We start from the raw sequence: 27561 nt of genomic DNA, 5'->3' as shown, positions 1-27561 counted from the left end.
ACGGAGAACTGTACAATTAATTAATGATATTGATGCACCCCCTGGAAATAATCAAATTAAACCTGGGCTCTAAAAAGACTTCATTTACAACTGGGCATGGTGGCTCATGCCTGTAATCCCAGTGCTTTGAGAGGCAGAGGCAGAAGGATCTCTTGAGCTGAGGAGTTCGAGACCAGCCTATGCAATATAACAAGACCCCATTTCTATAAAAGAGTTTTACAAATTAGCCAGGCATGGTGGTGTGTACCTGTAGTCCCAGCTACTTGGGAAGCTGAGGCAGAAGGATTGCTTGAGCCTAGGAGTTTGAAGTTACAGTGAGCTATGATCATGCCACCATACTCCAGTCTGGGTAACAGAGCAAGACCCCATCTCTAAAAAAAATAAAAAATAAAAAGATTTCATTTACAAAATGAAATGAAATGAATTTGACATATAGGCCTAGTTAGTTGACCTAATCTAAATGATGGAAATAAGGCAAAAGATGAGCAGAAAGTTGTCTTAACAACATATGGGGGAAAAGGCCACTTAGGATGGTCTAAGGGAAGGGATTTTGTTCGTATCAATGTTACTATTGATTAAAAGTCCCAGATTTGGTGAAGTTACTTGTTAACCTATCGAGGTTTATCTTGCAGAAATATAAATAACTTGTCTGGTGAAAGAGAAAATCTTAATACCTTTTATTTTTAACTTAGCAATCTTATCCTAATATTTGTTTTTAAAATTGATTATTAATATCTCATTTCTTAAATGTGCTCTGGTCATTATATCTTACTCATATTCTTTATCAACTAATAAGTTAAAGAAAATCTTTTACACATCTTGATTATATATTTCCTGCAAGCTATAATTTTTTCTTTTAAAATTATATTTTAACAAAACTATATTCTGGTACAATAACATCTGGTTGAGAATCATGAGCCATGACTTCTGCTTCCAGAAATGATATTTCATGACACTCGACTCTGCACCTGGCCACTTGGAACTTCAGGCTTGTCATCTGTAAACTGGGGGTGTTGGCCAAGATTTCAAATGTCTCTTTCACACGTCACTTTAAATATCCTAAAACTGAAAATCTGAATACATTAACAGAGACAGAATATTATTGAAAGAAATAAGCTTGAACATTCTGAAAAGAACTCAAACAGATCTGGAATACACCAAATCTTTTTATTGTAGTAACAACTACCATAATCCATTCTAAACGATAAAGTACCATTTATATGATTACTTTGCCAGGAGCATTCACTCTTTTATTGAGCCATTTGTTCTTTAGATAGATAACTTTTGATATGCACATAGAATGAGACAAGACTTATGTCTTTCCTAGAGTTTTCTTCTTGCCAAGACACAAAATAGGGTCCTTGTTTATCAGAGAGCTTACACAACACTCAGTATGTCTTCCCACTTTTTTTTAGACTGACAAAAAAGTTGCTAAAGATCTGAAATGAAAATTTGATCTAATTTAAATTTAGTCAAATGGAAAATTTTAAACAACTAAAACTTACCAAAGAAAGAAATTGGAATGGTCTGTTAAGGATCATAAAAATTTCTATATCCTAATATTATATTAAAATCGCTTACAAATAATTTTTTAATCATGTGAGTAAAAGATGTTGATTGTATGACATTGATCTGTGTCATTGTTGAGGCTTTCTTTTTGTTAGAACCTAGTACAATTTTGTAAATGTTTATGCATAAAAAGAATGTTTATGTATACTTAAAAAGAATGACTTCATTGGTTGCAGATTTCGTATGCATCCATTAGATTGAAATTTCAATTGTAATGTTCAAACTTTGTATATCCTTAGGAATTTTTGCCCAGTTTCTAAAAGGACTTTGGTCAATTCTCTCACTATGATTGTGGATTTGTTCATTATAGTCCATTTTAGTCCATTTTAGATTAATCATTAGGTACTCACAGGTTCAGTATATACTGTACTAGTGAACTATAACTTTTATCACTTCACAATCCCTTTAAATCCTAATTTTTCTGCTTTAACATTTATTTCCCTACTGTGATTACTGCTATTCCAGCCTTCATTTCATATCTGCTCGTTAGACATTTGTGTATTATACCTATCCCTTGTTTAGTGACATTAATTTATTCCTAAAATCCTTATTGCCAAATTAAATAATCTCAAATTAAAAAATACATATGACTATTATTTCAGTAGCAAAAAGGACAATGTGTTTATCCTAATCTAAGATTCTCAAAAGCTCTCACAGATAGAAAAACAATAACAATATAAACAAAGTTATATAGCATGTTAGTATGTTCTTACACTACTATAAAGGAATATCTGAGACTGGGTAATTTATAAAGAAATTTATTTTGACTCATGGTTGTGTGGGATGTATAGGAGGTATGGTGCTGGCATCTGCTTCTAGTGAGGGCTCAGGAAGCTTTTACTCATGGAAAAAGGTGAAGGGGGCCAGCACATTACATAGTAAGAGAGGGAATGAGAGAGAGGTGGAGCTCTCTCTCAGGCTCCATAAACACTAGCTCTCATGTGAACTCATAACCACAGGCAGAGCACCAACCCACTCCTGAGGCATCAACCGCTGTGACCCAAACACCTCCACCAGGCCCCACCTCCAACATTGGAGATTACATTTCAACATGAGATTTGGAGGGGACACACATCCAAACCATATCATATATGTCATTTAAAAAAAATTAAAAAGAAATAAATGCAGCATGCACACAACTATAGCATGATGCAGATTTATTGTACTTGGCAGGTGAGGAAGACTTGATAATGAGAGGACATTGGTGGAGAACTGTGCATTTGTTGGAAGGTGCAGTCTTATGTCAGCACCTGTTTTTCAACTTTTTGGAACTTATGGTTAATCTTTCATTCCAAATGCACCTGAACATAGTCATAAGTCCAGATAACATCTTCCAGGCAAAATAAAGGCTAAACACAAGAGCACTTCCTAAATCTATGGTAACAGTGATGTACGTGACAGACTAAAACGTCATAAAAGATATAACCTCTTCACCTCTCTGTTTTGCGTTTACCCAAACACAATATACAATTTGAATTATGAATATATAAATTAGTTTTTTAAGATATTCTCTGACCAGAAAATGTTACACTAAGTAAACTGGTGAGAATGACTTTACCTAAAAAAAAACCAAAGTTATCACTTCTTATTGCATCTTTCCTGTGAATTATACCAAATGGAGAAAAAGAGTCTTCAGTAAATTCGAACTCTTCTAGAGTCATTTAAGGCAAAAGGCATTAAGTGAACAACCTTAGTATGAGTCTGGTCTTAACTTTCAACATGTTTTTTGTCCTTTTGTCTTAAGAATATCTCTTTTAAGAAGCATGTAAGTGGGATTATGTTTTAAAAATCTAAAGTGATTAGATTAGCTCACTTATAGTATCATGTTCTCAGATGGTGGATTTATTTTGTGCTTTCTGTTTACTGTTTTTGCTGCTGCTTTGCTTGTTTTTACTATTCTACTTGCCTACTTTCTATGGGTTAATCAGGCTTTAAAAATTCCCACTTACTCCTTTTCAACAACTTTATAACACTTATACTTGACTTAAGGAAGTCCGACGCTAACTTACAGAACTAACCTCCTCTTAAGCAATACAAAGTATTTTAGAATGCTATGAATCAGACAGTAGCCCCCATTCTCCAAGTTATTGTTTGCTAGTAACTTAATTCCACTTTGCTTTTAAACTTATTCAAATTTTCTCTTGTCATTGGGGTTCCCCCATCTAACTCTAATATATTTATTGAGCATGTAGGCTCCTTTCAATATACCCTTTTTGCGGTTAAGTGTGCTTAGTATCTTTCTTCTGGCCCTTTTCAGGAAAACTCTTGGTCATTAACCCTTAGAATATCCCTCCTCTCCTTTTCTCCCTAGTCTCTTATCTCAGAATTCTAACTGGGTAAAGATTTAAACTTATCATTCCTAGACTCCTTGTATTTAAGTTTCCCTTTTAATTTTCCCAAATCTCCTTATAGCAATATTTTTACATTCCAAATAGCACTAATAAATAGAAACTTTACAAATATATAAGTCCCTGTAGACTGTCTCCTCGATGATATAGTTTTCATATGTAGCTACATCAGTCTATGACATAGCCTATGCCAAAAACATTTTAATAGTCACATACATTATAATGAATATAAAAGGTGAAAAATAGCCCATGTTGTTTACTCAAACATTAAAGATTTCTACTAGTTTTTAAATAAAAATTCCTGACTTTGTAAACAGCTTTCCTTTTTTTGTTTGTTTGTTTGTTGGTTTTTTTGTTTTGAGACAAAGTCTTACTCTGACTTCCAGGCTGGAGTGCAGTGGTGTGATCTCAGCTCACGGCAATCTCCGTCTCCCTGGTTCAAGGGACTCTCCTGCCTCAGCCTCCCAAGTAGCTGGGATTACAGGCATGCACCACCACAACTGCGTAATTTTTTGTATTTTTGGTAGAGACAGGGTTTTGCCATGTTGGCCAGGCTGGTCTCAAATTCCTGACCTCAAGTGCTCAGCCAGCCACGGCCTCCCTAAGTGCTGGGATTATAGGCAGGAGCCACCACACCCAGTTGGTTTCCCATTTTAATCATTTCCCTTCCATGCAAAGAACTTACATTAGTATTTCCTTTAGAGTAGAACTACTAGGATGAATTTGTTTTGTTTTTGCTTGAGAATTTTCTCAATTTGCCTCTATTTCTGAGAGATCTCATTTTGCTCGATAGAGGATTCTGGATGGATAGTTACCATGGGCTCCATCCCTCAGAGTCTGAGATTGTCTATCCAGCTGAGAGGGGCAAGAGTAAAAAGTAACAAAAACTTCACCCCACTGAGGATGCCATCCCCACTGCCACCCCCATACTAGGGAGGGGAGGGTTGCTAGTTCTTTGCTGATACTTGGATAGAGAGGTCCAAAAACAGTCTAAAGGCTTTTCTGCAGCCTCCCCACCCCTACCCCACTCCCATCTTCTGGCCAGAGGAAGTAAACTTTTTTGGAGCTTTCTTTGCTGTGTTTGTATTCAAAGGTCTGCAGTTTAGGCTGATCTGGAGCCTGCTGGGATATACAGAATATAATAAAAACCCCAGGAATTCACTGCTCAGTCCCCACTGTATTTCTGGCTTTCCTATGAGTCTCCTTCTTCTTACCTACTTTCCAGAGTCCTTTTAGAGACCTTCAAAGTTGCCATATTTTGTGCAGAGTGTTCAGTTGTAGGCAGGGAGCTATAGTGTGGAATGTGATTGTTTCATTGGCCAGCTGTTAAGGTGATTTTAATATTCTACATATGAAACAATAAAACACCATATAAAATAAAGGAGCACTAGAATTTTAAACGGTAGCATAATTATGTGTATTTTCTCATTGATGCTGAGACAAGACATTTAACTGTAAACAATTTTATCCAAAGATATGCTGTTGCTAAATGCAGTGGATTTTTCCTGATTATATTAAAAGGAAAAAAATTAATTTATAGTAATGTATTTGACTAGATCTAAAAGACAAATCTAAATTTCTTTAAAACAATATACAAATATCTTTATTTAATATTAAGGACTTACATACAAATATTTCGTTTTTGTCTAACAAATCCTTTACACACATTTGTTTTAGTGCATACACTTTTGCTATCTGCCTCCAAGGCAACACACTACCAGAACTGAAGCTCTTGAAAGTAAGAGAATGGAACCTACCTACCTCCCCTTATTCACCCACTAAGAAAATCCCAAATCATATTTACGAAGTTGAATTTGAAATCAAAGTTAGCTTTCCAAAATTTTCTGTGTCTTAGACTTACCTTTCACTTTTTACTTTATACATCTGACACTCTACTTTTCTGTGTCAATTAATATTTAACAAATTTTGATTTAAAAAAATAGAAACTCTGGGCTGGGTGCTGTGACTTACACCTGTAATCACAGCATTTTGGGAGGCTGAGGTCAGGAGTTCGAGATCAGCCTGGCCAACATGGTGAAATTCTGTCTCTACTAAAAACTAGCAGGGCACGGTGGCACATGCCTGTAATCCCATCTACTTGGGAGGCTGACGTGGGAGAATGCTTACACTCTGGAGGCGGAGGTTGCAGTGAGCCAGGCTGCACTCCAGCCTGGGCAACAAGAGCAAAACTCGGTCTCAAAAAAAAAAAAAATACAGAAACTGTTTTTTTAAAAAATAAAATCTTATTTTGATATGACAATGAAGACAACAGGCCAACATGGATTTTTAGTTATTATTTATTCTGCTGTATCCTTGCCAACAGGCAAAACCCATTAGCAGTCTAGATATTCTTTACAAAACATGTATTTCAAAACTGGCAATATAATGCTTGAAAAGGTAGAATTGCCCTTACAGAATGAATGAAATTACTGTAAAATTAATGATGCTGATTCACAATTTGAAGGTAGAATTGTTTATATAAAGAAAATTGTATAACTTATATTTATAAGAACTTAAAACAATGTTTCTCAAGTATTATTACTGTAGAATTAAATCTATGTGCCCTTCAAAATATGCATAAAATGAACTTTTTGTGTGTTTATTTTTAATCATCTGTGAAATTAGAAATCCACTTCCGGCGTGTGTGTGTCTGTGTGTGTGTGTGTGAAACCATTTGAAAGCAACTCTGCTGAATATTAGTAAACAGGAGGGACAGTGGTTTAGTCTGTGTGATAGATGTTCATAAAGCAGGCTAGTTTAAAAAGCAGGCTGTGGGGAAAATCTTACTGCTAAACACAACAAATTTTTTGGAAATCTGAAAATCAGTAAAAATGATTTCATATTTCAGTGTGATATTAAAAATTCCTTTTAGCCAACCACCTTTTCTTAATGTTGTGGTCATCAGTTTAATGACAATATACCTAGGTCATTTAAATTGGAATGCTAAATATACTTTGCAACCCTCAGATTTATGATTCTTGAGCTTTTATTTAAAATATAATAGGCTATTGAGTAACTTGGGGGAAAGAGTGGGCCTAGAGTCTTTCTTACTTGAATTATTATTCAACTTAACATTAAAAAGTACATTTCTAGTATATTGGACCTTGCTTATGAAAATACAGGCAGTTTCATGTAAAATGAAATGTTTTAAATTAGTTCTGGTCTAACTTTCAGGTCATCTGCAGGTCTCATAGCCCACCTGTCACAGAGCATCAATATATTGGAGCTGTCTTCTTTCTCTTTATTATGCAGCAGGTTCATCAATTATTTCCAGAACAAGTTAGATTTCAAAGAGTTCTTTAAATTTTCTATAAGCTAGTGTTTATGAACACATTGCATATGCTATGATATGGTTTGGCTGTGTCCCTACCCAAATCTTATCTTAAATTGTAATTCCCATAATCCCCACATATCATGGGAGAGACCAGGTAGAGATAATTGAATCATGGGGGTGGTTTCCCTCATCCTGTTCTCAGGATGGTGAGTTGGTTCTCATAAGATCTAATAGTTTTATAGGGGGCTTCCCTCTTTGCTAGGCACTCATTCTCTCTCCTGCTGCCCTGTGAAGAGGTACCCTCTGCTATGATTGTAAGTTTCCTAAGGCCTCCCAAGCCATGCTGAACTGTGAGGAAATTCAACTTCTTTCCTTTATAAATTACCCAGTCTCGGGTGGTTCTTTATAGAAGCATGTGACTGAACAAATACAGGCTACAAACATTATCTTTTAAAGAACATACACAACTGTTACAAATAAATCCAGTATTGCATTTTTACACGGAATTTCAATAAGGCAAGTAAGGTACATTAAAGTAATGTAGCTCAATCACTGTTTGGAAACTTTAATCCTTAGTATACTCACCTTAAAATGTCAGCACTCACTCAAAAGTTAATCACTGCCAGAGACAAAAGGAAATAGAAAATGAACTAACATTTCCTGGATACCTATTGTTTTCAGTGCTTTACATATATTATTTTATATAATCATTCTGGTAACCTTGAAAGGCACTCTTTCCATTTTTCTTTTAAAGAAGTATAGATCACAGAGATAAGTCGTAAGTGGCACCCTTAAGGGTTGCCTACGGATCTATCTGATTCCTCAAACTGTGTTCTTCCCTCTGCATCACATTGCCATGAAACATCCCTCTCTGCCACAGGAGTCACCATCCCTAATGAGGTCCACTGAGCTCTCACTGAGATTCCACTGTTGGTCTAGAAAAGGTCTCTTATTGTGCCCTAAAGTACAAGTCTCATTCCTCTTTCACGTAACGCCATTCAAATTGTTAAAGCCAGATCACAGTCATTTGTTAAAGACAAATCATAAGTAAGAGTCAAGGTTACTGTTAACCATTCTTTTCACCAAACAAAATATCCTCTATTAATCCTTTGAAAATATTTGTTCTTCATTTTCTTAAAAACTTCCTCGATATGATTTTTAATGAATCTAGAGTCCTCCTAATGTTAGAAGCCCTGAACACAGAATCACAGGGGAGCCCTCACTGAGTAATAAGTTCTTTTTTTTTTTTTGAGACAGGGTCTTACTCTGTTGCCCAGGCTAAAATGCATTGGTGTGATCTTGGCTCACTGCAACTTTTGTCTCCCAGTTTCAAGCAACTGTCCTTCTCAGGAGCACCACAACAGCTGGCTAACTTTTGTATTTTTATTAGAGACAGGGTTTCACCATGCTGGTCAGGCTGGTCTTGAACTCCTGATCTCAGTTATCCACTTGCCTAGACTTCCGATGTGCTGGGATTACAAGAGTGAGCCAAGGCATCCATCCAATAATACAAATTATTAGACTGTCACCTCTCATGTTTTAGATACTTTGTTGCCTTCAAATTAGCCTAAGCATGCATTAACCTTTCTAGTAGCCACATCACATTTTCCACTCACATTGAGTTTACTGAGAATTCAAACTACTAAGTGATTTTCTATACATGTGGTTGCTAAGTCATGTCTTTCTCCACATGGTTGAATTTTTGGATGCTTCTAAAATTTCTTAAATTTTTCCAGCTTCATCACTATTTTGTAAGACTCAGCCAGTTTTACCTTTATTTTGACATCAAACTTGTGATGTAAATAAAAATTTCCCACATTTCCACACATGATACTCCTTACCACTAAAATCACATTTGAAAAACCAAGTGTGAATTTATTAGAGTATGTTCCTTAAAGAGTACACATTTTGGTCACTATGCCACAGTTCTGCTGCCAGCCAACAGTTGGGTTATAGTCTCATCTTTGAAAATAAATGTTTATATGAAAAAATATATTTATTTTTTATGACATGTTGCCCTTATTGCTTTATGACATTTACTGGTACATTAACTGGTAGTAAAATGGAAATAATTAAAACAAAGTTGTAAATAATTTGCTGTTTAAAATAAATACTGAATTGATTATGAATTAAAATGTGGCAGAGAAATAATTATGCAAGCTGCTAGATGCATACCTTGAAGATTGTCTTTACAAGTTGATGTGTTATTAGGGATTTTATCTGTCTGTTTATCTATCTATCTATCATCTATCTAATTATCTGTCTGTTTCTCTCAGAATTACACAATCTTAATAAAATTTATTATTTATATTCAACATTACTACTTATATTCAGGATTACATGTGAGATTAGGAGGCTTCCTGAACTCACTTATTCCTTCCAGATTTCTAATGTTGTATTTGCAATAAACATAAGTTCCAGAGTTGTTCCAAGCATAGTTGAATAATAGTTAACAAATTTTTGAAGAAAATGACAAAATAACTACCTTGTATTGTTGATTATTATAAAATCCAATACCAATACATAGCAATAAAGAAACTAGGACCTAAGTAGATCAAGTTACATTTCCAATAACATGCAGGTGGGACACCTGAGAGCCACAAGTAGCTTTTAGACAGTGGCAGCACAAGGTCTCATAAACTTGAATTTTACTTCCTGGCCTGACTCTCTCCCACTGCTTCTTTTATCCCCAGCAAGAGTCTTTGCTCTTTCCTGATTCTGAACAAGGACACATTTTAGTCTGAACATGTCGATTTGTCTGTGGCTGCCACTCAGGGGAATTCCATTCTCTTTTACAAGATTGGAAAGAAATTGTCCCAGTCAAGTCCAAACCCATCATGGACATTTTCCCCTCAACCATGCCTCTCTTCTATGCCAGACTTTTCCATTTTAAAAATTTTAGTTTAGTTTTCTATTTTGACTTCTGTTTGATAAAGTAACTTCAAATACAGGTAGCTGATAGACTCCAGGATGTTTTCCTTTGAAATAACAAGAAAAACATTGTTGAACCATTTTGATCCTATGCATAACTGTAGTGTCAAGAATAATAGAAGGAAAATATTTAAAAGTCACACCATATCAATTTTCTACCTAAAAAAAATGTATCACAGTTGATTAGGGGAATACATGTGTATGTTTGTGTGCAGGTATTTATTTCATAGCTGCATGCCTATGAGATGACAAAACCCCAAGCGACTTTAGGTGCAAATTCTCCAAGTATCAATGAAGTTCCTTCTTTATCAACAAATTTATCAAAGGACTACTTATCTTTATCAATTGCCTCTTCTACTTGAGCCTGAATGCTGTGCTGTGTACTATGAAATGCCATGTGCAAATGTGGCACATATACACCATGGAATATTATGCAGCCATGAAAAACGATGAGTTCATGTCCTTTGTAGGGACGTGGATGAACCTGGAGACCATCATTCTTAGCAAACTGACACAAGAACAGAAAATGAAATACCGCATGTTCTCACTCATAGGTAGATGTTGAACAATGAGAACACATGGACACAGGGAGGGGAGAACTACACACTGGGGTCTGTTGGGGGGGAATAGGGGAGGGATAGCAGGGGGTGGGGAGTTGGGGAGAGATAGCATGGGGAGAAATGCCACACATAGGTGAAGGGGAGGAAGGCAGCAAATCACACTGCCACATGTGTACCTATGCAACTATCTTGCATGTTCTTCACATGTACCCCAAAACCTAAAATGCAATTAAAAAAAAAGAAGAAAAAAAAAAAAAAGAAATGCCATGTGCCTCTCACTCAACTTCCCAAGAAGTGGATGTGATGGGCTGAGCCCAGTAAGCACAGTCCTGCCAGGGGTTATGTCTAACCTCCTTACATGTAGTCATCTTACTCCAGCATTGCCTGAGAGGAGCTGCACCATAATCAACACCCATCAACCAGCGTGTTGGAGGTTTCTGGGAGATGAGCAAAATCAATAACATCTGCACCTAACAAAGATCCTAGTTGAGGCTTGCTGTTAAGAAGATTCGGGAACAATGCTTTCTCTTTCTGCTGTCTGTGGAAGTATCAGTCTTTTCTCCTTTAACTCTATGAGAATTTTCCCAAAAAAATTTAAGAAAGGGTCACAGGAGTGATAAAATATTCAAATACATTTTTATTATATGAAATATTTAAAGGAATTAGTTCATAAAGTTATAGCACTTCATAAGTCATCACAGAAATTAAATTCTCCCCTAGCGTCAGGGACACTCAACATACATCATCTCATTTTGTCTCTTGTCAAAACTCTGTAACATTTTCTCAAATGGGCTCATAGGGTAAAATGCTCATGATTTCAGGGTTTAAGAATGACACAGAATGGATTTAAACTGCAGCAGGTTTGCTCCTAAATCCATACCCTTGCTGTAGTAGCACCATGCCTCTCATTATCTGGCTGCCTTTTTCACCTGGATCTCTGATGGTACATCACTTTTTCAGGAAGTCTTCTAGACAACCCTAACTGAAAATGCCACAAAGCCATTCATTATCACAGTACCCTCTTTTAATTTTCCAGTTAGTACTTATCAGATATATTCTGGTTTATTTAATTGGCAATAAGTTATAGGAACAATAACAGCATAATATTAATACCAATGCATTTGGTTAATATTTAATTCCTTGGTTTTTGCCTCTATCCCTTCACAAACTGATGGAAACTGTGCAAGGTGGACATGTCTTGTTTACTGCTGCAACTCCCATACTTGGGATACAGTGAGAGATCAATAAATATGTATTAATGAAAAGAAAATAATCCAAAGATATTAAATGCTGTGTCCAAAAAGCCTTACAGTGATTCCAAGGTGCAAACTCCAACGATCACTATTATGTAAAAGAGTAAATCTTATTTGCAATTTACACATCTGTGAAATCATGATTTATGTTTATCAACAAATTTCCTTAGGGTTTTTAACTTCCTCCCTTTCAAATAACATATTTAAAAGAAAAGGAGTGAGGGTATATTAATCGTATCTCATTTCACATCAGTTACACTGTGTCAACTAGGAGCGACAAGTTAAAACAATATTTTGGATAAACTTGTTTATCAACAAATGTCATGAATACATTGCATATGTTTCCTTTACACTCAAAAATTGAATATATTTAAAAGATTTCTGCTATACCTACAAAATTACTTCTGTATAAATAATATCCAGTTCTGGAAACCACAAGACCTTGTCTCTGGAGAAAACATTCTTCCAAAACCATATGAATAATGACTTTCCCATTTGCCAAACTCCAACAAAATACATAATTTGGGCCTCCTAGTTACACAACTATAACTGATGTCGAGATGACACATCTACTCTCATTTTCTTTCCTTTAAGTCTTTTATTGAAGGGGAAATCATAATGGGAAAATCTCAAGTGACATGAAATTCCTATTTATTATGGCATGTGTTTGTGGCCAACAGAGTCTTAAAAACTCATATTAGAACTGCAATTATCTTTCATGACAAATCAAAAAGGATCGTTTGTTATTTTTCTACATTTCTTTTTTTTAATCCATTCAGTGTTTACACTGTGTCCCACAGGCCTACCATTGGTCCCTGGATGCCTTACTGCATTTTTCAGTGGTTCCTACTAGGAGACATCTTTTCTTACTTATGCAGGTGCTCAGAAAAAATTTTTTAAAAAGCAAACTGCAAAACCAGAATAATTTTGCTAATACTTCCTCCTTTATGTTAGCATCTTCTGGGTGGCTTAGTGCTGTAAATGCTATATTTTTCTATGTGGAAAAATGTAAAAGCTGTCTTTTAAAAATGTCTTCCTGAGTACTGTCTTCATGAAATAATTTTTGTTAGGGAATATTTTCTGTCTTTTTGGATGGAAAAGCACTGCTGTTGGTGAAATTGATAGAATGAGATTTACTATTTATTGGAACTCTTTCAACTAAAAATAGGCATGTTAAAATCCATCTGTTAGAAATGTCTACCCTAACACTACCCAGTAAATCTATGTAATATTGATATTCACCTGGATCTCTTGGGCTACAAGACAAAGGCCTTGAGATATCCTCAGACATCAAACTCACCAGACAATCACGACTTTCAACTCTCAACAAATTCCTTTTAGCCTTTACATTTTATTTCTTAGCTTAAGTCCCATTTGTTTGCTAGTAATTCTGAATTTCTGCTAAGCACCGTGCCACTCGTCTTCATTTGATTAGGTCAAGCCAGTGGACTTAATTTTAGGACTTAAATTCATGAAGAAAGTTTAAAGTTCATGTTCTGAAAAGTGTGTCAAATTCTGAATAAAAACCTACGTTCTTGGGATTTTTCCCCCATCATAATTGAATTCAATGAATCTTTATACTCAACATAAAATGAAGTTATTTAAAATTATTAACAAGACATGTGTAATGATGAGTTTGACATGAAACCGAAGTTTAAGGCTGCAAATCATGATATGATGGGTAGAAATTTTCAAAACTAAGTTTTAATTTGAAGAATTGAGTCATCTTTACAGACTTGGAATATAGGAAGTATTTTAAAAAGAGAAAGGAGAAAACTTTAGTAACACAAAGTTTTTGAAGATATGTAATATATACAAACTTGAAAATAAATTGTAGTTGCAGCGACTCAAAAATAAGTTTAAAAAATTAATTTTGCCTCAGAAACTAATGAAAGTTTATTACCACCCCAATCTGATTTCCCTAACTTCCTTCAGAAGCAAGTGACTATCCAGAAAAGAAGGTTTTTTTCTGCCTAAGAAATGTTATGTAGCAATATTAACATTTTTTCGATATATTTATTTTATTTGCTAAGGATAATGCAAATTAATGATTACAATCATTCATAATTTTAGTTACATTTATAAAGTATAGGTAGCATGCTTATATATCAAATATTAGATCAGAGTATTCAAAATATAAAAATATTGAAACAACAAAGTAAAACTTAGTCTCTTTCTCCCTTATATCCTCTGCCTCTCTTTTGTTTACCAAATAAAGAATTTTAAGGGAACTATAGGTACATTTTCAAAAATTGGATGCCTAAACATTTTGAAATCACCGTTAGGGTATTTCAATATATCAAATAGAAGAAAATTAAACTTATACTTTTTTAAAAAGCATTTTTAAAATTCTGTAACAAATGTTTTTTATTAAAGTCACACTTTTAATGTTGATGCTTTGCATTGTGTCTTAGTTAAATATATTCTTTCCTGAAGTAAATTTTGATGGTACTGTTTCTCTTACAATTTTTCTTGAATTGACCACTAGCAGAACTCAATATTTTGTTCATTTATGAATACATTTACCTATTACATTTTGGCATAATATATATAAATTTAAACTAATTCCTGTGGTCAAAACCACATCTACCAATTTGAGAAGGCTTTAAAGTTTTCAAAGAGACTTGAATGCATAAAACTGGCACCAAGGCTCTTAAAAAGCACCTTCAATTGATTTGTAAAATACTAAAAATGAATTTTCTATTTCCCATATAGAATCATAATCATTTGGGTTTCCTAATAGCAAACTATTCCCTTATCAAGCATAATCAAAATTATTTTTGAACAGGAAAAGAGAGTCTTAGATTAGCATTTTTAAAAATGTTTCTGTGTGCCATCTACTAGCTGTGGTATTGGGTCAGGGAAAAGTGTATGGTATATGGTTAAGAAAAACGAAACTAGATTTCTCTTCCGTGGCTTTACATTGTAAGGCACCAAATGGCTTAATAGCTTTCTGGCAATACACATCTATGATAAAGGTATTTGCAGAAATAAAGCAAGCATAAAAAGACTCCTACACTGCATCATGGCAATGATTAGAAAGGACAGTCTTTGAGCTTTGAAAACAGAAAGCAGAATCCAAGCACACAGTCTGCAGCCCTGAGCAAGATCTCTTTCCCATCCAAACTCTGTTGCAAACCCAGCTTCTCTTGCAAACCCACAGGCTGGAAGAGGAAACCACAGCCACTCCAAAGTGGAGTTTCAGGCCCATCATGAGTGGTTTCTGTCACTGTCTAGTTGCTTTTCCTTTATGAATGAAATATACAGATGGCATCTCACATTGGCTCTTTCAATGAAGAGGAGGAAGGTCAAGAGACACGACTAATACAGCCAGCACATTAGAGATCTGTGACCAACGTACTCACACCTCCAAATGCCTCCAGACTGCAGCCTCTGGAAATATCTATCCCATTTCTTTATGGCACTGTTGCTTCCATCAGCTGTGGAAATTAACATAAAATAATATAGTAACCCAATAGGTGCTAGACAGCATTTCAGAGCATCATACTAAGGGAACAGTAAAGGCACACTGACAGTATTCAAAGCCTAAGTGATAAATAGCAAGTAAATACCTTCTAATCGAACAGAAGGGGGAGGATGCTGAGCCGATACTGATGCTGCCTGCTCTCTTCCTGTGTAACGGCAAAGGCGGCTCAGTCCCTCTGACAGGCTGTAAAGCGTGGCTGCCTATCGGCTCCTGGGCGGTCCTAGTGCCTGCGCCAGGTTAGCACACAAGGTAGCTCCAGAGAGGCTCCCCTTTTTGGTGATTCTTCTAGTGATTATCACCAAAGATTTTCAGCCAGTTAAGCATCAGGGTAGTGGGGTTTAGGTTCGGGAAAAATGATAAGTAGAGAATTTGCTACTGTTAATCAGACACTGCTGTTGAAACCAAAAAGGGTTATAGATGATCTTTTCTGTTAAATAAATGATGCTCATAAAAATGTTGAAGCCAGAGAGTTGTTCAAAAGCAAACTAATTGGATAATATGCTATATTTACTAAAATCCATTTGTTTTATTTTTTCAATGTTTAATGTGTAACAGAAAAAAAATAAAGTCGGATATTTTTGAAGTCTGATATATTTATATAACTATTTGCAAAAAGTGTTTGCTAAAACCCTAAAAAGTCCATGCACAGTTTATGCTGTTCAAAAATATAAAATGAAATAAATGCAAAAACAAACAAAATGAAGACCTCCAGAAATTTATCTCTAAAAGAGGCAAAACGTTCAAGTGCCACTTCATGTAAATGCCAGGCTTCATCTTTCTCTATTCATTCCCCCGCTGTTTTCCCCTCATGACATTTATATTTTTTAATTTACTCCCCCACTGCAGTACAGTATCTATAAAGGAATCTGTTCTATTGACTCCTTTTTTTTTTTGAGACAGGGTCTCCCTCCTGTCACTCAGTCTGGTATGCAGTGGTGCCATCTTGGCTCAATGCAACCTACTCCTCCCAACTCAAGGAATTCTCCAACCTCAGCCTTAGAGAATTTTGGACCACCAGCGTGTGCCACCATGCCCTGGCTAACTATTTGTATTTTTGGTAGAGACAGGTTTTTACCATATTGCTGAGGCTGGTCTCAAACTCCTGAGCTCAAGCAATCCACCTGCCCCAGCCTCCAAAGTGCTGGGGTTACAGGCGTGAGCCACCATGCCCAGAGTCTATTGACTTTGATAGAGTAACACCTGGAAGATTGCTCAGCATATAATACACCCTCAGTAAATATTTATGGAAAGATGAATGAGGCAGTAAGCTGAGAAATTACACTATAGAAAACAGGTACAGAAGTTAATCTCTTAAGTGATTAAATTCAATTTAGCATACTTCTCGGCAAAACAATTTTTAACGAGGGACTATACTAAGTGTATGTTTGCCTCTAAGGAGCTTATAATTCATTATTTTTTGAGTCAGAGCCTCACTCTGTCTCCGAGGCCAGACTGCAATGTCGCAATCTCAACTTACTGCAGCCTCCCCCCTCCCAGGCTCAAGTGACTCTTGTATGCATGCTACACCTGGCTAAGTTTTGCAGTTTTAGTAGAGACAGTTTCACCATGTTGGTCAGTTTCACCATGCTGGTATTGAATTCCTGAGCTGAAGTGATCTGCCCACTTTGGCTTCTCAAAACGCTAGGATTACAGGTGCGAGCCATGGTGTCCAATCAGGATTTTATAATTTAAACATAGAAAAAAATATTAGTGTATGTGTATAATCAAATAATTACATGTACATAAGATACTTGCCATAAAACAATGAACAATAAAGTCAGAATATGCTATATTTGCTAAGGGCTTCTAGTGTGGCTGTTATGAGTGTGGAGTGGAGCTGGGAGATTGGGTTTGATAATTCAACCCAATTTCTTTTTTTCCCTAGAGTACATAGAGTTTGGGTGACAGTGGGCAGGTTGGTACAGAAGGGACTAAAAGCTGAAAAGTTAACTCTAGTAACATTGGTTAGCAGAGTAAATATAAGTGCTAAGACAGGTAAAGAGAAGGAGCACAGGTACAGGTATGTGGGCACTGTAGGCCCTGGATCAAAGCCTCACAATGGCAGGTAGTCAGCAGGAAAGTGTTCTCCTCCACCAAGAGATGGTTGCCTTCCAGAGCAAGGAGGGCAGCTCATACCTTGTGGTCCAGGCATTCAGACCACGTGATAAAGTGTGGCAGCAGTAACAAGGTATATCAGCCTATAACAAGGTGACATGCCATTGAGGCTGAGGCTCAGGGCTTCTGCAACCAAAAAGAGAGGGAGAGAAAAATTCAAGGTAAGACTCTTGCTATGGATAACTCAAGCCTGGGGTTTCCCATGGGAAAAGTACAGATCAAAAGCCATGGTGTGAGACTGAACCCAACCACAAGGGACACTGAAATTTTATATGATCTAAGGATTCAGAAATCAATCTGCTTGTCATCTGCAGGTCAAACAGCTGTGACTGTGGTTGGAGAAAAACTCCAAGGCTAGGGAACCATGTTGACCACTAGAGTCAGGTGAACTCAGAGTGATTAGTGATCAATAAAAGAATGCTTTGTTCAGCCCTGAGGATTGTGATTTGCTTATCCACTGCACTTCTTTCCACTTCTTCCCAATTCAGCATGTTTTCTGAAATGAGGCTTTTTCTTATTTTTTTTTTTAAAGTTGATCAGCAGCAAAAGACACTAATGTACCCTCAATAGATCCTTGTTACTACAAAGTGGTGCACAGGCTGGACTGTAGCAGGGGAGTGGCTAGTGTATGAGGGAGGCAATGCCCCCTCATTGAGCATTTCACTGTAGTTACTGATTTTTAGAATGTTGGAGGGCTCCTTAAGAAATAAAGCACTATGTCCATGATTGGGCCTCAGACACACACTGACTTGTCATCTGTGCAATGACTCCAGGTGGAGGGAGGAAAAGTGGGGCTGCTGAGAGACATGTCACCATAAATCAGAAGGATCCCAGCATGAGGAAACAGATCTCACCACAGAACTTGGGGGTATAGGGGAGTAATGGGTCTCTGTAGAGCTTTGTGACTGAGATGAACATGCCTGTAATAGAAAAAGACTCCATACAAACTGAAAACACAAAGATACTGCAATAGACTGAATATTTGTGTCCCCCCAGAATTCATATGTTGGGATTCTAACCCTTAATGTGATGATTTTAGAATGAGGGGGTTGTTGAGAGGTGATTAGGTCATGAAGGTAGAACCCTGATGAATGGGATTAGTATCCTTATAAAAGAGATTCCCAAGAATTCTCTCACCTGCTTTCTGCCATGGGAGGATCAAAAGGGAAGTCAGCAGCCTGCAACTCAGAAGAGGACCCTCAGCAGAACCTGACTGTGCTGGCACTCTGATCTTGGACTCCCAGTCTCCAGAACTATGAAAAGAGAATGTACATTGTTTATAAACCACCCAGTGTACACTTTGTTATAGAAGCTTGAATTGACCAAGACAGAGACCTCATAAACTCTGTAATATTTCGGCCCTAAGAAAACTTCAAATGTGTGGGTGATGTTATCCTCCTTCCCTTTCAGTCTGCTTGGCTCACGTAGTTGTGTGAGATTTGGTACCTCGAAGAATCACTGGGGATCCCCAACAGGCCATTAACTGCTGGTTCTGTAGGGACAGCTGTGTCACAGTGCCCAAGTTGGTAAAGGATGGTGTTGATATCACAGATCTTGGGCTCAACTTGCCAAAAGCCGATGGTGACGATAAGAATAGTGTGACTTGGACCAGTCTATGGCTTTTCAAGATGACTGTGAGGTGAAGGACATCGTAAGGAGCTGGAATTCATGGACGAGCTGGTGAAGGAGGGCTCAGATCCCATGAGATTGGTTATCAATTTTATGTAGCCTTATTTGTACCCACGTGCTAGTGAATTGTGGCAGTCAGGTGCCATATGCAAATGCACCTGTTATAGACTAGTGTGGGATAATCACTGACTTTGGGACTATAGACCTAGATTAAAACTGACTCTTTGTGTGTCCACGTAGTTGAATAAATACTACTCCCTAGGCCTCTTGTAACGACCCCACGTCAACTACATTTAAAGGCCTAGCACAGAATAGCTGCCCAATACAAAAAGAAAACCACTGGGCAGGACGGCTCATGCCTGTAATCTCAGCATTCTGGGAGGCCAAAGCAGGTGGACCACTTGAGGTCAGGAGTTCAAGACCAGCCTGGCCAATATGGTGAAACCCTGACTCTGCTGAAAATACAAAATTAGCTGGTATGGTGATGCATGCCTGTAATCCCAGTTACTCAGGAGCTTAGGCAAGAGAATCGCTTAAACCCAGGAGGAGGAGTTTACAGTGAGCCAAGATCGCACAATTGCACTCCAGCCTGGTCAATAAGGGCAATCAGAGCAATACTCTGTCTAAAAAAAAAAAAAAAAAAAAAAAAAAAAAAAAAAAAAAAAAATCACCACTCTACTATAAAAGAAAAAGTGTTTATTTAGTAACACAAAGCCAAAGGTTGCCCCTCTGGAGATGTGCAGCATTGCTGACAGCAATGACTTTCAAGCTTCTTTCACTTTGAAACTCTACAAAGTAAATCTCAGTTTCCTCATAAGCATAATCCAGTAATAATGCCTCTGTGAAGAGTTTTTTTTAGGATTAGATAGGATCATGCATGCAGAGTGCTTAGCATGAATATTCTATACATGGATCAAAGAATGGTTAAATAAATTGTGGTGGTTATTAGAAAACTCTTGAAGGTGATACAGGAGGAGGGCAGTCAACAGCTGGGTAGAGAAAGGTGGGTCCATGGCTAGGGCTCTACCCTCATGGACCTAGGTGAGGAAGGATAAGCATTTCTGCCTTTGTGCTGAAATGTTGCATTTTCCAAGACCACCCTGGCCTACCACGCCCCCATCCTGGGCCTATAAATAGCCAAGACCTTAGCAAGGCAGAGACAGAAGCTGCTGGAGGGTGAGAGGAATGCATCAGTGGAAGAAGACAAGCTGCTGGACATCGAGAGGACATAGAGGGAGCATGCCGGTGGAAAAGCACACTACAGATGCTGGTACACTGGCAGCCCAGCCACCGGCAGGACAAGGCAGAGTCTGGCCTGGGCCAAGACGCACAACTCCAGGGAAAACCATCTCTCTTCTGGCTACCCCATCAGCAAAAAGCTATTTCCTCTCAATAAAACTTTGCATTCATTCTCCAAGCCCACATATGATTGGATTCTCCCAGTACCTCAAGGCAAGAACCAGGGATAGAGAAAGCCCTCTGTCTTTGTGACAAGGTAGAGGGTCTTACTGAGCTGGTTAACCCAAGCCACCTGTAAACAGCAAATTAAGAGAGCACCCTGATAACACACACCCAATGGGGCTTTAGGAGCTGTAAATATCTACCCCTAGACACTGCCGTGAGGTTGGGAGTCCCACAGCCTGCTGGTCTGTATGCTCCCCTAGAGGTTTGAGCAGTGGGACACTGAAGAAGCAAGTCACACCCCCATCACATGCCCTGTGAGGGGGACAAGGGAACCTTTCCCATTTCAAAAGCATTTAAATGTGAATCATGTGCTTTCTGGATTCATGTAGTAACAGGAATTTTGTATCTCAAAACAAGTGTGTCATGCTTTTGATGATCTAGAGTGATCAAATGCTTAGAATAATAACACCAAGTAACATGACTCATCTAAGGAAAAGATATGAGATGAAACTATATTATATTATACTGCAAATGCATTTCTTATCAGCCCTACCATTCTTTTAAATATTTGAATTCCATAATATATTCAACACCTTGTATGACTATGTTATTTGTATCAACACTGAGAATAATTTATATTTGTAGATAGAGTAAAGCTCATTTAAGGAAACTTCAATAAATTGTCATTGCCATCACTTTTGCTACACTCCTAGTCCCTATGCCCCTCATTTTAACTGACTTACTCCAATCTGCTCCATAAAACATTCTAACTGATGTCCACACATGCAGAAGGCTAGTGTTTACTCCCAAGCATGTCCATATTCTTCCTCTCTCGAGTTGCACACAAACCAAGATTCATTAACATATAGTACCAGATCTGTTAATGTTGGAGGTACTTTTAGTGTAAGTATATAATTTAATTGAAAGGTGTTTACACTGATAAAATATGAGTGCAAAAGAGAGTTATTATTTCTAAGAAAACTAAATAAATGTAATGCTTTGTAATAGCCAGATAAAGACGAGTTGCTAAAATAAATTGTTGCCAAATCAGATATAGGCCCAAAATAATCTAGACGATTGAAAGTAAATTTTATAGTGTAGTGGCTCACGCCTGTAATCCCAGCACTTTGGGAGGCTGAGGCAGGTGGATCACTTGAGGTCAGGAGTTGGAGACCAGCCTGACCAACATGGCGAAACCCTGTCTCTACTAAAAATACAAAAATTAGCTGGGTGTTTTTGTGCACACCTATAATACCAGCTACTCAGAAGGCTGAGGCACAAGAATTGCTTGAGCTGGTGGAAGTTGTAGTGAGTCAAGATTGCGTCACTGGGCTCCAGCCTGGGCAAGAGTGAAACCTAGTCTCAAAACAAACAAACAGAAAGAATATAGACTTATGTATTCAAATGGCTTTGCAAGGGTTTTGTGTTCTTGCTCCACTTAACAGAACTAAAACTAGAAATTACAGACTCTTGTTGATACTCATACATACTCAAAGGAAAGAACTTATCCTCATTGTAAAAGAGTGGCAAATAAGATAACATTATATATTTTTAGTTGGTGTAAAAGATTTAAAGTATATGTCTTACACTTTCTAATGTAACTAGCATTTTGAAAACATGACCAAGCTGGCATCCTGATCACATCACACTTACCTTGTAATACATCACATGCTTGTTTGGATACAACTTTTATAGGCTTCCTGTCCTGAACCAGATTAAATATTTATAATGGCACAAGAAAAGGACTTACCATGGACCTTGCTTCACTATATGTGACAGAAATTAAAGCAATGTCATCTAACAGAAGTGCTTTTAATCACATAGCCCAGAGCGCCTTTGCCAATAGGCTAAGTAGAATCCAGGAAATGTACATAGACAGGAGAGCTCTACACAGAAATTCCTAATCAGACTGAAGGATTTATACCCAGTTTGTCTGTATATTTAATGACGTGTAAGGTATGCTCCACCAAGGAAAGGTCACCTTGAGAATATCTTGAAAATACATTCTCTAAAGTCTATGAAAATGAAGACCAAAAAATGGCCACGAATAATCCGATCAGTTGCCATCAGTGACTTTTTCATTATTTACATGACAACAAAGCCCCATTATGAGAAACTTCATGATAATAAATATTGTTTTAATAGTTGTAAAAACATGATGGAAAATGAATACGGTTATGTTAGCGGTGGTGAATCCATACAGGTCCGCAGCAACCCCAATTCTTGCCACCTCAGAAGAAAGAATTCAAATGAGGGGTCATAAGGCAGAGTGAGAGACCAAGGCAAGTTTTAAAGCAGGAGTGAGTTTATTAAAACGTCTTAGGGCAGAAACGAAAGGAAGTTAAGTACACTTGGCAGAAGGCCAAGCAGGCAAATTGGGAGATTAAGTGCACAGTTTGACCTCTAACTTGGGGTTTTATATGTTGGCATACTTCTGGGGTCTTGTTTCCCTTCTCCCCTGCTTCTTCCCTTGCGGTGGGCTGTCTGTGTGCACAGTGGCCTGCTAGCACTTGGGCTATGCAGTGTGTTTGCTGGAGTTGGACGCATGCTCACTTGAGGCATTTTCTCTTACCAGCTGAATGTTCCTAGAAGGAACAGCTAAACTTCACCACTTTACCTCTTAATGAGCATGCTTGAGCCCACACGCCCAACTCCCGAGATCTATCAGGAAGCTATGGATCCCCAGTTTCAGGTTTTTCTATTGGGAGACTGCCTTTCTGGCACCAGTGGTGACCAATCATTATTTTAGAGAAACAGTGTAATAATCGCTTGACTGTCATCACCTGATGGTTGCCTGATATTCCTGTGGGGACAGAGGGTCTCCTGCCCTGCTCATGCCTGACTGGCTACCTCCTAGGTTACAGCAATAATTAGTTAATCTATGTTCCAAAACCCTTTTTCATTGTTACTGAATTATTTGTTAAAGGTCTTGAAGTTATTTTGTATTCTTCAGAATTTTCATGATTGCAGAATAATTGCTAAAAGCTATATAGTGAACATGCCTTATTGCTTCTTTACAGCTAAGCCTTTTCTTGCCTTCACAAGAAGTTACAGCAGAAAGTTTTCGGGAAGACCCCTGTTTATATTTCTACCATTTAGTGTAGCTGGCGTTCACACTCTTAGAAAGGGCTAAACTGGGCCGGGCGCAGTGGCTCAAGCCTGTAATCCCAGCACTTTGGGAGGCCGAGGCGGGTGGATCACGAGGTCAACAGATCGAGACCATCCTGGTCAACATGGTGAAACCCCGTCTCTACTAAAAATTACAAAAAATTAGCTGGGCACGGTGGCGCGTGCCTGTAGTCCCAGTTACTCGGGAGGCTGAGGCAGAATTGCCTGAACCCAGGGGGCGGAGGTTGCGGTGAGCCGAGATTGCGCCATTGCACTCTAGCCTGGGTAACAAGAGCGAAACTCCGTCTCAAAAAAAAAAAAAAAAAAAAAGAAAGGGCTAAACTGGAGGTCATTATTAAAAGAATTATCCGCCAGGTCCAGGGGCTCACTCCTGTAATCTCAGCACTTTGGGAGTCCGAGGCAGGCAGATCACTTGGGGTTAGGAGTTCGAGACCAGCCTAGCCAACATGGTGAAACCCCATCTCTACTGAAAATACAAAAATATTAGCCAGGCATGGTGGCACATGACTGTAATCCCAGCCACTCAGGAAGCTGAGGCACGAGAATCGCTTGAACCTGGGGGGGCAGAGGTTGCACTGAGCCAAGAGCCACTGCACTCCAGCCTATACAACAGAGAGAGGCTCTGTCTCAAAAGAAAAAAAAAAAAAAAAAAAAGACTGCTTCACTTGACTAGCCTTAAAAAAAAAAAAAAAAAAGAATTGTGAAGTTTTTCTTTTAGCTGCTGTGAGTTTCAATAAAGGAAGCCTTTTTGTTCCATCTGTATTCAACCGTTGTCCCAGTTTTCTGAAACCTAGGGATGTGCTTTTGTGGTTTAAAGAGTTAATTCACAGAACTTGCACATCTACTGAAACAAGATGCCCTCAGTCTGCTCATCATACCCCATGGATGTTCCAATATTGCTGGCATCGCTAAAATAAGATCATATGCAAAGATTTCATAAGAGTAAAATTCATTTATTTAACATATATTTATTAAGTGCCTACTATGCTTCCAGCATTGTGTTAGGCACTGAAGATCTGAGGATGAACAAAGCTATGGACAGTCTGTTTTCATGGAGCCCATGGTCTGCTGTGGGAGACAAACACCAATCAAGCAATATCACCATGAAATTTCGGTTACAACCTGAGATGAAGACTTGAAGTAAAGGAAAATGAATATTGAAGGCAATTGACAATAGAACCAAATCTATCTGAGTATGATGAAGAAGGCTTTGCTTAGCAAGTACATTTGAGCTGACATTTAAAAGATGAGAAAAAGTTAATTAGGTGAAGAAAGGAAGGCAAAAGAGGAAAACTTCTGAACCAGTAGCTTTCAAACCTTCTTGTAACCACAAATATATACCAAATATTTTAAATTATAATACCCATGCAAACATATATATATATATATATAAATTTTAAACAAAACTTTTACAATGACACTAACCCTTACTACCTGCAATACACACTATTTTTTCTATTCCTTTCAATTTTACTTTTAAAATTTAGTTATGGTTTATTAATCTGCAGTTAAACAGTAAAAATGATATTCAGCTTCCACTTTAGCATCAGAAACAAAATACCTTCAAACACACACACTCTTTCGCTGGTACAGCAGTGTTCTCACATGTGTCTTTACTAAAATGCATACTTTAGTAGCTAACTATTAACAGTATTCTGTTTTATGAACGTATTATAAATTAACAATTCCTCATTATTATATATCTTAATCTTTGCCACCATACTAACAATGAAATTGCTGGATCCAAGTATACATGTCCCACGTAAAGAGTTTAAGCGTGTGGCCACATTTTTTTCCAGAAGTTTGTACCAATTGATATCACCACCATTATTCACAGCCGAACTTCTGGAAAGAATACCTCCAAATCCAATCCTCTGCATGAACACTCTCAGCATCTCTTTGTGACCCTTTGCTCTGTGTAGTCATTACTGTTTAGTAATAGTGAAAATGCTACTTTGGGAGGCCGAGGCGGGTAGATCACGAGCTCAAGAGATAGAGACCATCCTGGTCAACATGGTGAAACCCCGTCTCTACTAAAAATACAAAAAATTAGCTGGCGTGGTGGTGCGCGCCTGTAATCCCAGCTACTCGGGAGGCTGAGGCAGGAGAATTGCCTGAACCCAGGAGGCGGAGGTTGCGGTGAGCTGAGATCGCGCCATTGCGCTCCAGCCTGGGTAACAAGAGCAAAACTCCATCTCAAAAAAAAATGTAGTGAGAATGCTTCATTTCCTTGACCTCTCCAGGCCTTTGACATGACTGATCCTTTATTCTGGCCCTCCAGTTTTCTGGTTTTCCTCTGCTCCTTTTTCTTCTTAGCTATTCTTCCTCCTGTATCCTACTGGTGGAAATTTCCCAAGAATAGGCCTTGGCTCTCTTTTCTCTTGCTACTCACATCTGATCTTTTCTCATACCAGCTTCTTAGCATCCTACCGTCAGTCTCCTCCTCCCTCTGGCATATTTTGCCTCTAGACTGTACCACTGAAGTAGCCTCCTTCCTGCTTTACTTCTTACAGTCACATCTTCCTCCACTTTTTTCTTTACATACTTGTGCCACATTAAGTTTTCTTTTTAAAAAGTTCTAATTACCTTAATGTCCTGTGTATTAGCCTGTTCTCACAGTGCTAAGAAAGACATACCTGAGACTGGTTAATTTATAGAGGAAAGAGGGTTAATTGACTTACAGTTCCACATGGCTGGGGAGGCCTCACAATCATGGTGGAAGGTGATGGTGGAGCAAAGTCAAGATTGTTGGAAGTATAAGGAAAGTATCTTACATGGAGACAGGCAAGAGAGCTTGTGCAGGGGAACTCCCATTTAGAGAACCATCAGATCTCCTAAGACTTATTCACCATGATGAGAATAGCATGGGGTAAACAACCCCCATTATTCAATTATCTCCACTGGCCCTGCCCTTGACATAAGGATTATTTCAATTCAAGGTGAGATTTGGGTGGGGACACAGCCAAACCATATCATCCTGCTCATAAATCTTCAATGAATTTAGATTGCTTAAAGAATAAAGTTAAAATTCCTTTAATTAGCTTTTAATACTCTTTAAATCAGCCTCAACTTGCCTTTCTGACCTTAATTTCCTTCACTAGTCTGTTGGTCAAACTCTGAGCTTTACCCAAGATGAACTATGCCCTATTCTCCAATCATGCATTTTTAAGCCCTTATATATTTGTGGTGCATTCTATGTGCATAAGATGTCTTTATACCATTTACCCTAATACCTGCTGCTCAGTCACTTAAATCATACCAATTCTTCAAGGCCTATGTTGAAAATTATTCATTAACTTTTGCTCATCTCATCAGCCAGAAAATGTTATCTCCCTTCTATCAGCTCTCCATAGTAGTTCTATTTTGTCTGTACCTGTCATATAGAATATTTTCTTACAGTGACTCCTGAAAGTATTTTATCTTGCTGTTTATTTTACACTACATTACCATGCGCTTTGAGCCTTCTTTTTCTTTGAATCTTCATTGTACTGTGGCTTCCACAAGACAGAGATATTAATACTGAATAAATGACTCAGTGAATGAACTGATCATTACCCTAAAAGGATAGAAAGTATTAAGGTAGTTCAATGCCTTGCGATTTACGGAACATTGAAAGTAAAACCAGGGAATGGTAGAGTCAGGCCTTCAGTAGTATTGCATAACCTCTTACATCAATGCTGCTACAGCTTACTTATGGAAGGAGGTAATTATTAGCACAATATCCTCACCTCTTAATACATTAAAGCACAGTAGTAGCATTTCAGGTCAACCAGGGACAAATCTGTTTCTTTCTAAGTATACTTCACCAGGGCAGTTCCTGCTCATCCATTTCACTGAATAGATTATCTGTGGTGTGGGACTG

At 37.8% G+C, this 27561-nt stretch overlaps 1 protein-coding gene across 9 annotated transcripts in view; it reads right to left on the bottom strand.

Moving 5' to 3' along the window:
- Positions 1-27561, bottom strand: part of RAB27B (RAB27B, member RAS oncogene family) — a 308125-nt gene that overhangs the window by 169565 nt on the left and 110999 nt on the right. For 2 of the 9 annotated variants that reach the window (XM_054244231.2, XM_035271145.3), the window contains exons 1-2: positions 15508-15585; positions 15301-15375 (exon numbers count right to left, since the gene is read on the bottom strand). Coding sequence is in view for 1 of the 9 variants with exons in the window: in XM_078348194.1 (XP_078204320.1) it covers positions 15297-15375; positions 18675-18790 (195 nt within the window). In the remaining 8 variants the exon portion in view is untranslated. Of the gene's footprint in view, positions 1-247; positions 7811-15296; positions 15376-15507; positions 15586-16949; positions 17664-18674; positions 18791-27561 lie in introns of those variants that run through there. The other 7 variants (XM_054244230.2, XM_078348196.1, XM_054244232.2 and 4 more) reach the window with 7 other exon arrangements.

Source organism: Callithrix jacchus, chromosome 13 (assembly GCF_049354715.1).
Source record: "Callithrix jacchus isolate 240 chromosome 13, calJac240_pri, whole genome shotgun sequence".
Classification (NCBI taxonomy): domain Eukaryota; kingdom Metazoa; phylum Chordata; class Mammalia; order Primates; family Cebidae; genus Callithrix; species Callithrix jacchus.
Note: the sequence above shows the minus strand (reverse complement) of the source record. Positions and strands in the feature narration are given on the sequence as shown.